This window comes from Neovison vison, chromosome 6 (assembly GCF_020171115.1).
Source record: "Neovison vison isolate M4711 chromosome 6, ASM_NN_V1, whole genome shotgun sequence".
NCBI classification, from domain to species: Eukaryota; Metazoa; Chordata; class Mammalia; order Carnivora; family Mustelidae; genus Neogale; species Neogale vison.
The window spans coordinates 12,783,653-12,796,695 of record NC_058096.1 but is presented as its reverse complement, the minus strand read 5'-3'; the positions used below and the strand labels follow the sequence as shown (position 1 = coordinate 12,796,695).

Genomic DNA, 13,043 nt, shown 5'->3' with positions numbered 1-13,043 from the left:
AAATTAAGGAAAACAAGGTCAAATATTGCTAAATGGCAGAGGCGGGATTCAACATACACACATTTGGCTATACGGTCTATGTTCTTAACCATAATAGCGTACTGTCTGGAGTAAAGGTCCCAGGAGGGAGAAGCAAGATTCTTTCTACCCGGACCAGAATGCCTGGCACACAGTCATGCCCTGATACCTATTTGCCTGAACAGAAACCTAGCTCTACCCTCAAGTGAAGGCACCATACACTGTGGGAAACAAGGTCAAGGTATGGGAATGGCCCAGCATGGTTTCACCTCTTTTTGGCTTTCAAACCAACTACTTGCTTCAAACTCCTTTAATCACTCACTCCTATTTTGCCACAGCACCCTGCACTCCACCTCGTCCAGCTCATGCCCACATCTGAGGCTATTTCCCCCAGTGTAATCCTACTGTTAACCTGGCATTTTTAATGCTCATCGCACAGGTAACTCTACCTCCTTGTCTTATGTGTTTACTTTCGACTGTTTCTCTGGACATTTAAATGTTTTCAAAGAAATTATTATGAAGCACTGGATTAAAACACAATACCAGTAATGTTCAGTTTAAGACTCATTTGCTCCATTAGATTTTCACAGTGAAAAATTCCATTTTGATCTACTTATACTGTAATTAATACTTTAACCCCACAATGAATATTATTTCATTTATGTCTGAATCTGTCCCACTAAACAGAAGTTGCCTTAAGAGTAAAGACCACATCTGTCTTATCTACCACTTTTTCCTCAGTTTATTATGGAGAGATTGACACATAGAGGGTACTTGAAAAATCTCAAAAATCACTTCCTACTGTGAAAAAACATTTTTCATATGTACAGTCAAGAAAACAGATGCATTTTAAAAGAAATTAAATACTGTTTTACCTGGATTAAGTGTATCACTGTCCAACATTCCTCCTTCACAAAAACTCTCCAGTTCTTCAGGCTTGACTTTGTCCCACGGAATATAAGTAACACCCAGTTCTACATCCCAATACTGCTTATAATCTGCCTTTATTCCTTTGTTTAAAGCCCAGGCAATCTGCATCACCATTAGTCAAAGTATAAAAAGAAAGAAAAGGAAAAGAAGGTCAATTTTGAGGATTAACTGTTTCTCGAATTTCTAGTCACTCAGACTTGGGGGCAAAAGGGAAATAATCTGGTCTTGCTATCCCCAGATTTCAATTTGATGGCAGGAAACTGGTTAACCTTTTCTCCCACTTTATGCAAATTTAACTGGCATTGCCTCCTTATCCACTCTTTGAACCACTCACTTCTCAATTTAGCCAACATAAAACTCAGAGAAAAGGAAAACAATGTTTAGCAGGGAAGGCTGAATGAAGTTCCTTGCACAGGGACCACTTTTCAAAGTCTTGGGTACCTTGGAATTATTCCACATTAGACAAAATCCTTTTGCAGTGCAGTCAACGGGTAGACTGTTATGACACTAAGGAAATGCTGACTCTGGCCCCTTACGGGAAGAATACCCATGTACCTACAACTTTTCCTCTCTGTTGAAATTTTTTTTTTTTTTTAAAGATTTTTGTTTATTTATTTGACAGAGATCACAAGTAGGCAGAGAGAGTCTCTAGAGAGAAAGAGGGAGGCAGGCTTCCTACTAAGCAGAGAGTCTGATGCGGGGCTCGATCCCAGGATGCTGAAATCATGACTGAGCCGAAGGCAGAGGCTTTAACCCACCAAGCCACCAGGTGCCCCGACTGTTGATTATTTTTAATAGTTAGTATTCCAAGGATGAGATAGCAAACTTTAAAAATGTGTAAAATTCAGAGGCACCTGGATAGCTCATTCGGAAGACCATGTAAATCTTGATCTTGGGGTCTTAAGTTTGAGCCCCATGTTGGGTATCGAGATTACTAGAATAAAACTTTTTTTTTAAAAAAAGATTTTGTCAGAGAGAGAAAAAACAGAAGCGGGGTAGTGGCAGCAGAGGGAGAAGCAGGCTCCCCACCAAGGAAGGAGCCCAATGCGGGACCTGAGCCAAAGGCAGACATTTAACAGACTGAAGCCACCCAGGTGCTCAAAATAAATAAAACTTAAAAAAAAAAAAAAATTTTTTTTAAACGCATAATATTTAGAAAAATATTTTAAAAATGTATAAAATCCAAAATATCTTGAATGACAAAATGAAATTATATTTAAAGCACCAATTAATTAAAAATACCTTGATGAATTCCACATGAACATTTAAAATATTATGTTAATATTTAGGAGATAAGCTATATATAGGAAATGCTTCAGTGTCCAAAATTAGTTTTTAAAAAGCCAAGTAATGTTATGTGTTAAAATTTTTAAAAAATGAACTACAAGGTATAAAAACTGTACCTTTATGGATTTCTGGTTTACTTTATAGTTTCCTCGGCTCAGTTTCTGCAGGGCACGATAGGCATCTTGCCTATGAACCATAACAATATAGGCACAACCTCTGGGAGGAATCATCTGCTCCAAAATATTTAATAAAATAAAATAAAAGAGCAACAAAATTAAATAAATACTAAATAACCAATTCCAACAACCCCAACTCCCCTGACCCCTACCCATCCCATGAAGCCAGGTTCTATAATCTGAGATTAAGGTATCATAAACTGGCAATTCAAGTTTGGTCTCAGCTGCCAGTTTATAAGGAACTTATAGTTCTCCAAGCTTTGTTAATATAGATTTTTGTAGAAAAGGGTTTCAAATTAAACTTGGGTTATGTAAGAACTGTGGTTAAATGCAGAGAGTGCTAAACTGGACTTAACACTTAACACTAGCCACATCTACAAAGCTGGGCAAATTTTAACTTGGGTCTCAAGTCCTTAATTTCCTATGACATTAATCACACCTGTCCATCATTACATAATTTAATAAAACTCACATTAATTGATTCAATTGGACCGAACTCTTCTAAGAGACTGGCAACATCTTGTTGAGTAGTCCTTTTGTCCAGCTGTCCCACCCAGAGTGTAGTACTACAAACTTAAAATAAAATTATCATCATAAAAATACACGTATTTTCATAATGAGCAGCACTGTACTTTACAATAAAAAGAAAATCGTTATAAAAAGATGCACAAGTCACATGATACTGTAAGATTAAGTAACAAATCCCATACACATCTAAAAATATCCTAGAAAACTGTGGTAGTAATTCCAGAAATGGAATAGGATAGCTGAACAACCTAAGAGTTGAAAAAAATCTGGCCCTTTTGTGGACAGGTCTAAACTGGGGCCAGAGATACAATAACTGGTCCAAGGCCACCCTTGGCAAGTGAGTAGCAGAAGACCCAATCCTAACTCTCTCGATCGACAAACAGTCCAGCTGTTTTTGTCCACTAACACAGCTGTCTCTTCCTGACTGTTGAGTATACACGAATGGTTTTTCTCTTATGTTGTATCCTAGGTAATATCTCCCTATCAGAAGCTCTACATATGCCCTACTTGTAGTATAAATAAAAATTTCAACAGTAACTACAAACTTACACCATAAATATGTCCGGCATACCTTATTAAACATATTTTAAATACATGATGAGAAGCACTAGTTCATTGGCTTCTATTTCATACATTAAATTCAAGACATGCTATCACTTTATTCTTCATCACTATTAGCTGGGTTCACTCCTTACTGCTGCTTTACAGCTAGTTTATTTTTTTATTGTGTTATATCAGTCACCATACAGTACATCATTAGTTTTTGATGCAGTGTTCCAAGATTCATTGTTTATGTATAACACCCAGTGCTTCATGCAATCTGTGCCCTCCTTAATACCCATCACTGGGCTCATCCATCCCCTTTCCCCCCGCCCCCCTAAAACCCTCAGTTTGTTTCCCAGAGTCCACAGTCTCTCATGGTTCTCTCCCCCTCCGATTCCCCCTCGCTTCACTTTTCCCTTCTTTCCCCTAATGTCCTCTGTGTTATTCCTTATGTTTAACACATCAAAGCAAAGTCAAGGGTGTATGCCAAAGCACAAACAAAAAAGAGAAAATAAAGCATGTCGCTATAATAGTATGTCGAAAATAAAAATATGTCGCTAATAGTTATGAAGTATTTTATACCCAAGATACACAAAAGATAATGCAAGAAGTCTGAATATAAAAGTTAATTTACCACTTGCAGTTTCTGGTTTGATTTGGGGAAGGCCTTTTTGTCGGCGTTCTCTTTCTTTTTCTCTGTCTCGCCTTTCTTGGGACCGAGATCTAGGAGAATGTCGGCGTCTATCTCTGGACCGAGATCGAGAACGTCGATGGCGGGACCTTCGAGATCTAGAGCCAGATCGAGATCGCCTTCTTTTTGGTGACCTAACATTTTCATGAGGGGGGAGAATGGATAGAATACAGAGAAAGAACTGAAAATGTAAGTAGGTATTAATCTGAAAAAGAAAAAATATAACTAGGTAGTTTAATCTTTAGACATGTAATAATTCAAAAGCAGAGAATTCATTTTTTAAAAGTTTAATATGTTGCAAGTTAGAAAGTATGCACATATTTTAAATAAGATAAATAAGGCTGCTATCTTATAAAAAATTCTCTCATCTTTGGTAACTTGATACTATACTAAATTATGTGCCTGGGAGTGTAAGAAGCTGTCATCACTGAGACAGACTGCTCCTACTGGTATCTATCTTCTCAGTTATCTTCTTTTCTGCAGCAAATAAAAATGTTATCTGTTTATAGTATTGCTTATTACCGTTCCACTTTTGTTGGCTGACCAACTTGTAAAGTAACTGTGAATACAGAATTCCTATCATTCTATGCATATATGCATGTAGGCACTGGAGCAATTCCAGAAGAAAAGCACGGGTAAGATGACCGATCTTAGTTTTTTACATCACTACTTCTGCTCCCACTCTACACAGACATACAAATACACTAACTGTTATTTTATTAATGTTGTATATCTAAAAACAATCCAGTTTGATTTTAATTTGTCTCCTAAGACACACAGGATTGGAAAAACATTTTCTATCGATTACCTGGATGCTGACCTAGATCTTGACTTTCTGTTATCAGACATGTGCCGCTTAACCTCTTGAATACAAGGCTGTTCGACTTCCATTTCCTTTAAAAACCAATAAAAACAAAAAGAACTAAAACAACCACCCATCATTAAATAAGAGAAATGGAAATTATAAAGGCAAGAAGACAAAATCTAAAAAATGCTAGATTACAAATCCTATGCCTCAACAGTTTTATTCTGGCTGAATACTTGACACCACATTACTAGTTTAATAATTTACTAGTTTAATAATGACTGTCCATCAGTGAGAGAAAAAAGTTTTTATATGGTTTACAAGATTAGAAGAAACACTTCTCTACTTCTGGAAATTCGTATAGGTTACATATAATTTTATTAAACCATTGATTACAGTGGTAAACTAGGCATTCTAGTTAAGCATTCTGGACTCTGACTCAATCCTCACAGAATTCTACGGAAATTGGTTATTACTATGTCCACTTTCCGGATGAAAAGCTTAGGCACAGAAAGGGTGAATATGTGCCCAAAGAAGTCTTTCTTCACATTCAAAAATGAAGATAACAAAGAAAACAGGCAGGAATCTGCACATAAGTCAAAGCAACCAAAAAGATAACCGATCTGAGAATAAAGTTTTACCTGATGTGCCTTCTGTGTTAGTGGTTCACTCTGTGCCTGAAAAGAAGCTTGGAAAGGCTGTTGCACAGGTGGAGTTGGAGGAATCACAGACTGAGCCATGGGAGGAAATGGAGGTGTAGGAAGAAGGCCAAATCCTGGCATCTGTCCGTTAGGAGGAAGTGGAACCTTTTGTTTTTAAAGAAGGCACGTGAGTAGATTTTAAGTAACAGCTACCAAAAATAATTTGGAATGTCCTTAGTTACTTGATGTAAAACTAAAATATCTTCAGGCAATTCTGATCAAGCAAAAACCGTGTAGTGACATACAATAACGATTAACAATTTCCGTAAGTGTAGTATTTATCTGAAGAATTTACATCACATATATAGGTTAAAAATTCTAGAACTCATTTTTAAAATTATGAATACAAAGGCTTGACTTCATATATTTAAAGACATAATTTCATTTAGAAGAGGAACAGTGTGACTGAATAAACTTAAAATTCAGAGAGGTACTGTACTGCAATCGGTCTCCCTTCAACCTCAAAGGCAATCAAGTCCATTGGGAGGGAGAGTAGCTATAGCACTGATGTACAGATTCACTTTTTAAAAATTTACTCCAAGGGGAATTTCAATAAACATCCCTACTTTTAGGGTTCAAAAAGATCATATTATTAATGAGAGTAAACCACAACGTAACGTATTTCTGCATGTGCCATTCCAATACGGACAATATTAAAAGTATAATTATAGGGGCTCCTGGGTGGTTCAGTTGGTTAAGTATCTGCCTTTGGCTCAGGTCATGATCCCATAGTTCTAGGATCAAGCCCCATATCAGGTTTCCTGCTCAGTGGCAAGTCTGCTTCTCCTTCTCCCTCCTCTCTGCTTGTGCTCTCTCAAAATAATAAAATCTTTAAAAAAGCACAGTATCAATTTCCTACTAGCAAATTACAGAATGGATCAAACACGATACACATAAGAACATGAACATACTCTTCAGAGTATTTCTCAGAACCCTTTCTAAACCAAGGATACGAAGTAGTACTTCCTAAGGCTGTTTATATAACAGAATCTGTACATTTAAAAAAAAATACAGATTCTTTAGATTTGACTTTAGCATTAGATCCCTACCTCTGCCATTTAGCTGTGCAGTCAAGTTTAGGAAACTCTGAATAAAGGATTTGCTAAAATAAACCCAACAGCAAACCCCTACGAACTTCTTGCAATTTTCCAGAGTTCCTTTCACTGCAGATTTCAAACTACACTCCTGAATGTGGAGAGCTAAAAACCCTCCAAAGCATCTCAAACATCTAACCCCCAAAAAAGATCCTCACAAGGGAAAAAGCTGCACCATTAAGCAGGTCAGGTACCTAAAACAGAGCTATAATCTCTCTCTAAATGGTTTTAACAAAACTACCTGTTATTAAATTCTAAGCAGGTAATATTTAGTATGCTTGTTTTAATTAAAGCTTTTTATAAGTAACAACTCAAGTCAATCTCCTGCACAACAGCTCTGACTGCAGCTGCAGTACTACTTAGCCAAACACACAGCTAACTAACAGTGGGCTGGGAGGGGCAATCCGTATGCTCTAATGAACAGATCCTCACATAGTAAAACTCAGTGGCAAGAAAAATGTGTATACCTGATGATGCACTGGGTCCTGCTGCATCGTCATCATTCGAGGCTGAAACTGATCCATAGTCTGATGCTGTGTGTATGCTGGCTGCTGCATGCCATCTCCAGGAAACCCACTAAAAAAATAGGAGCTATCTTCATTTTGTCCATTCAAAAACACGTAAGATTCTAAGCCACATTTATACTACACATAAATCTGATAGCATCTCCTCCCCATTCAAAAGAAAACCCAAGTATCATTTTAAAAAACAATGACTATATGAAAAGTGACTTTGTTACTGAAGTTATAGTTGAGACATTAAGAATGCTGTTCAGGAGTCATTAATAATTAACATCTTGGGGGTGGGAGGTTGGGGTACCAGGTGGTGGGTATTATAGAGGGCACGGATTGCATGGAGCACTGGGTGTGGTGAAAAAATAATGAATACTGTTATGCTGAAAATAAATAAATTTAATTAAAAAAAATTAACATCTTACTGAATCATGTACTTGCCTACATTAATTTACACATCCAGCATTATTCCCAATGTAAACGCCATTTTTAACTATAAATCTGATAGCATCTCCTCCCCGTTCAAAAGAAAACCCAAGTATCATTTTAAAAAACAATGACTATATGAAAAATGACTTTGTTACTGAAGTTATAGTTGACCCTTGAAAACATGGGTTTCAACTATGTGAGTCCACTTACAGTTTTTGGCTACAGAACAGTACTGTAAACATATTTTCCTTATGATTTTAACACTGTTTTTCCTCTAGCTTACTTTATTCGAAGAACACAGTATGTGTACAGGTTTGGCTTCCAGTGAAGAGTAGGCTATGTAAGTTTTGGGGGGAGGCAAGTTATAATGCAGACTTCAGACTCTGGGCAGGTTGGCTCCCCTACCTAATCACCATGCTGTGCCAATGATCAACTGCACTTGTCTTATGCCTGATTCCGATTCCCAACCCTACCCATGGAGGAGCGTAGGAAAGAACTTACAAGGGTGCCTGTGGAGGGGAAGCGGCAGGTGCGGGGGCCGGCGTGGTAGCGGAGGGTGCAGGAGGCGCAACAGCCATGGCAGGTGGAGCGGCGGCAGCGGTGGCGCCATCTTCCTTCTTGGATTCCTCCACAGCCTCTGGCTCATCATCATAATCAAATCTATCGAGTAGCTTCTGGAATAGGTACATCAATATTCCATTTTAAAATTGGGATTGGAAAAAAAAATAATAAAGTTGGGCTGGGATACACTACACAAAAGACTTGATAAAAAACAACAGATATCTCCTATCATCTATGATCCCAGCACAGTAATGTACCATCTCATGTTCCCACTTGCCCCTTAGCACCTTGGTTCACAGACAAACCAATGCCACACAAATGTCATTTGAAAAAGAATTTTTTTTTAAGATTTTATTTATTTATTTGACAGATGAGATCACAAGTAGGCAGAGAGGCAGGCAGAGAGAGAGAAAGGGAAGCAGACTCCCTGCCAAGCAAAGAGCCCAATGTAGGACTCAATCCCAGGATCCTGAGATCATGACCTGAGCCAAAGGCAGTGGCTTAACCCACTGAGCCACCCAGGTGCCCCAAGATTTTATTTATTTATTTGACAGGCAGAGATCACAAGTAGGAAGAGAGAGAGGGAGAAGCAGGCTCCCTGCTGAGCAGAGAGCCCGATGCGGGGCTCGATCCCAGGACCTTGGGACCACGATCTGAGCCGAAGGCAGAGGCTTCAACCCACTGAGCCATCCAGGCACCCCTGAAAAAAAATTTTTTACTGTTTTTCTTCACCAATTATAAATGCAGTGTTTTCTGATTATTTTCTAAACACTTATTTTATAGTTAATTTAGCAATATAAATATTAAAATATTCACACACTAAAAACGTTTGGAACTTTGCACACATGAAAATGGGTGTAAATTTTCAGTTAACTGTAAAATGTACCAAGACCGTCTTATCCAACCACTATAAATCCCTAAAGAAAAATGTCCATATGCTGCGTGCTCAAAAACATACTAATATGACAAAGAAAAAAGAGAATGGCACAGACACGGCCATGAAGAATTTACTCCCTGGGCACCAACTTCTTCCTTAAAACTTCATAGCTCATGTCAGAGTACCAGAAACATGGAAGGAAGGAAGGAAGGAAACAAGCAAGCTAGCTCAACACGTCACAAGATCACATGTCTAGAAGAGCCATTTAAAAATAAGATGACATTTGTTCAGAAAGGAAGGAAGGTAACATCACAAACACCTACTCCTACCACCATCTACTGTTTACATATCTATGTATGATACTTCATCCATCACAAGAGGCCTGTAATGTACACATAGCTTAGATATAATTTCTTCTTTTCATAGACAAGGAATCCAAGACCCAGGTGATTAAGAAACGTTACTCAGACCACAGAGCCACCAAATAGTAGAACTAGGATGTGGACACTGCTCTTTTTGACTTCAAATCTCTCAATCTCTGGCATTCAAACAAGCAGTCTTTTCCCTCAAGCTGTGCCCATTCTGGTCATGGATTTTCAACCTCAAATTCCTAAACTTGTGTTGTTCTGTGGTAAATTCTGCCTAGAAATTATGGTTCTACTTTACTGTATAAGAGATTTCTGAATTGGGAAAGGAAATCCCCTTCTTGGATAACATTGTTTCTTTGTAATGCCAGACCATGTCATTAAAAGTTCTTACAGTGGGCGCCTGGGTGGCTCTGTTGGTTAAGCGGTTAACATCTGACTTTGGCTCAAGTCATGATCCCACTGGGCCCCACATCAGGCTCCCTGCTCAGCGGAGAGCCTGCTTCTCCCTCTGTCTCCCTCTGCCTCCTGCTCTGCCTACTTGTGCAAGCTCTCTGTCAAATAAATAAATAAAATCTTAAAAAAAAATTCTTAGAGTAACTGAGTGATCGAATTACAATCCAGACACCTTGTTGTCTTACACACATTAGCGTATCATCTAACCTTCAAAGCAGCAAAGCCTACACACTGCCGTCACTTTTACAGTGCTGCACAATGAATACTTAAGTGACTCAGCATCAAGACAGAATCAATGATGGGAGTCAAAATTAAAACTAAGGTCTAGACTATCTACAAAAAACAAAACTTCTGGTCTTTACTGTCTTTCAAACGTAGATATGTTCTTCAAAGTTTTAAGATTTAAAGCTATTGCTTCAAAAATGATTTGAAAAAATTAAAACTAAGATTCAAAGACACTTTTGTTGCTTTTTAGTAAAGTGAAGATCTGTGAAGCAGCTGAAGCTGTTCTACTAGCTTAAAACAGACCTTTTAGTCAATGGAAAATCACAGAATTTCTTATTCTGAACTTCATGTAACTGACAAACACCGATCAACCAAACCACTTGACCAACAAAGGACTCCATCAGCATTACTATTATTCAGTATTTTTTGAAATCCCAGCCACCAGTACAATAAGAAAAAGAAATAGGCATACATACTGAAGAGGAGAAGTCAAATTTAGCAGCTACCCAGAAATCTGAGAACCAACTAAAAAACTAAGTGTTTAGTATTATGAACATTTAAAAGATAAAAGAAACAAACAGGAAAAATGACTAAACATCTTAGAAATAAATGATGTAATAAATGTACAAGACTTGTATGAAAACAGATTTTAATAAATGGATATTCTGTGTAAAGCTCTTGGTACTTCTTAAATTAACTTATAAATTCTAAAATTTATGTTAAAGTTCATCTTGAAAAGTATGATGTGATGGTTAATTTTATCAATTCCATGCCCAGTTGTCTGATCAAATATTCATCTAAATGTTCCTGTGAAGGTCTTTTAAAAATGTGATTAGTATTTAAATTAATAGAATTTGAATAAAGAAATACCCTCCATAATATGGGTGGGCCTCAATCACTCAGTGAAGACTTTAGGAGTTAAGAACTTTGGTTTCCCCAAGAAGGAATTCTCAAGACAGCAACATAAAAACCTTGCTCTGTAGAATTCAGACTCAGAACTGCAACATTAACTCTTGCCTAAATTTCCAGCCTGCCTTCTGTCCTACAAATTTCAAATTTGCCAGCCTCCGCAACTGTGTCAAACAATTCCTTACAAATTAACCAATCTGTCCCTCTCTCACTTTGCATGTGTGTGGGTATGAGTGTAATACTTGGAAATGAAATAATATAGTACAGAAGCTGCAAGTAGTTAAACTGTTATGATGCAGAAATAATATTAGGAGGACACAACAGAGTTCAAATGCCCAGAAACAGACACAGAAACAAATGAGAATTCAATGTATGACAAAAATAGGGAGGGAGAATTGGCTACTTCCAAAAAGTTCAAGATACAATTATCTTGAACCATATTCTAAAATAGGTTCCAGATGGAAGGAAGAGACAAACATAAACAACAAAAATATAAAACTACCAAAAGAAAATATAAAATTAAAAAAATATATGAGTGGAGAGTTTTCCTAAACTCTGAAAAAACATACACAAACCTGTTCCAAGCAGGTAACTGCTTCCCTTTTCACTTTAGAACTTCCTGTATTGTGTTCTTTTTCCCTATAAGCATGCACTCTTTTTCGACTTCAAATTTTATCCAAACTTCTTTTAGTGAGTAGTTGTTCAAAAATCATGAAGATATAATGACAACTAGTATTTACCAAATGGATTCTTAATTTGGACTACCAGCAATAAAATTATATCTTAAAATTAAAATCTGGAAAGAATAAAACATTTTACAGATGATTAAGCTAAAAGATTTCACTTAGTTCTAGGGTTTTCAAACATTTGTATTTTTGGCAGTGAGACCAAAAAAATGAAATTTTATACAGTCATAAACCCAATAAACAGACAAGACATAAAACAGGTAAGACAGAGTTGTCTGGGCTGACATTTCCGCAGGAAGATCTGAGCTCTATGAATCCAGCACATCTATATCCATAGTTGCAACTCCTTAAACATGCCTCCAACAGAGCAGCTGGAAGACACTGAATCAAAGAAACTCTCAAGTTATACATACGGTAAGTTCTAAGAGCAAAAAGCAAAAGGCAACCTCAGTCTCTGTCAACAGGGGAATGGCTAAACTGTGAGGTGCACGTGTAATGAATACTCACAATAAGCATTCAGTAAAAATGTAGACCTAAATCTAAACCTTCAAAATGACAAGAGAATTCAGATCAAAACAAGTTAAAAACCGTGTGCATATATATTTATATATTATGCATAAAACATGCATATATTATAATATACATACATACTATGACCCAATAAAGAAAAACCTATCCACAGGAAATTAGTTCAGAAGAGACATACAGCAAAAACTTACAGTAGTTATCTCTAAGTACAGGGGTTAATGGTGAAAGTTCTCCTGTTGACTTTCCTACTTCCAATTTACTAAAAATTTTTGCACTGAGTATATAGTATACACTTACAGCCAGGAAAAATAATCAGTGTTTTGCTGTCAAGGGGGGGGATGGAAATCCTTTAAGCCACAAAACAACAAAATGAACAATCCAGAGAGAAAGAGAGAAGTAACTTCCATATCCTAAATTGAGTGGTATGAACAGTCAAGGTGGGTTATGTAAGAGAAGAAAGCCTACCTTGTCAAATGCAGTTTTTTGCTCAGGTGGGGGGAAAACAGCTTTTTGTTCAGGCGGCTGTGCAGGAGCGGTCTTTAACTGAGCTGTGATAGCCTGGACCTGAGCCATCACGGCATTGTCAATGGCCGGCGACTGCGGTTTTGGAGGCTGTTGAAAAGTCTGAAGGATCTGCTGAAGCTTAAAGAATGGGAGAACTGATAAATCACATAACAAAGTATAATCACAGTATCAAAGGTTGATTTACTGGAAAAAAAAAA

The 13,043-nt window shown here is 37.3% G+C and overlaps 1 protein-coding gene across 3 annotated transcripts in view; it reads right to left on the bottom strand.

Annotated features, from left to right (window-relative positions):
* SCAF4 (SR-related CTD associated factor 4) overlaps positions 1-13,043 on the bottom strand; it is a 67,256-nt gene that overhangs the window by 25,936 nt on the left and 28,277 nt on the right. For 2 of the 3 annotated variants that reach the window (XM_044251027.1, XM_044251029.1), the window contains exons 7-15: positions 12,787-12,963; positions 8,216-8,388; positions 7,241-7,349; positions 5,620-5,784; positions 4,982-5,067; positions 4,117-4,307; positions 2,884-2,984; positions 2,352-2,465; positions 894-1,050 (exon numbers count right to left, since the gene is read on the bottom strand). In XM_044251027.1, the coding sequence (XP_044106962.1) occupies positions 894-1,050; positions 2,352-2,465; positions 2,884-2,984; positions 4,117-4,307; positions 4,982-5,067; positions 5,620-5,784; positions 7,241-7,349; positions 8,216-8,388; positions 12,787-12,963 (1,273 nt within the window). The remainder of the gene's footprint in view (positions 1-893; positions 1,051-2,351; positions 2,466-2,883; positions 2,985-4,116; positions 4,308-4,981; positions 5,068-5,619; positions 5,785-7,240; positions 7,350-8,215; positions 8,389-12,786; positions 12,964-13,043) is intronic. The other variant, XM_044251028.1, reaches the window with a different exon arrangement.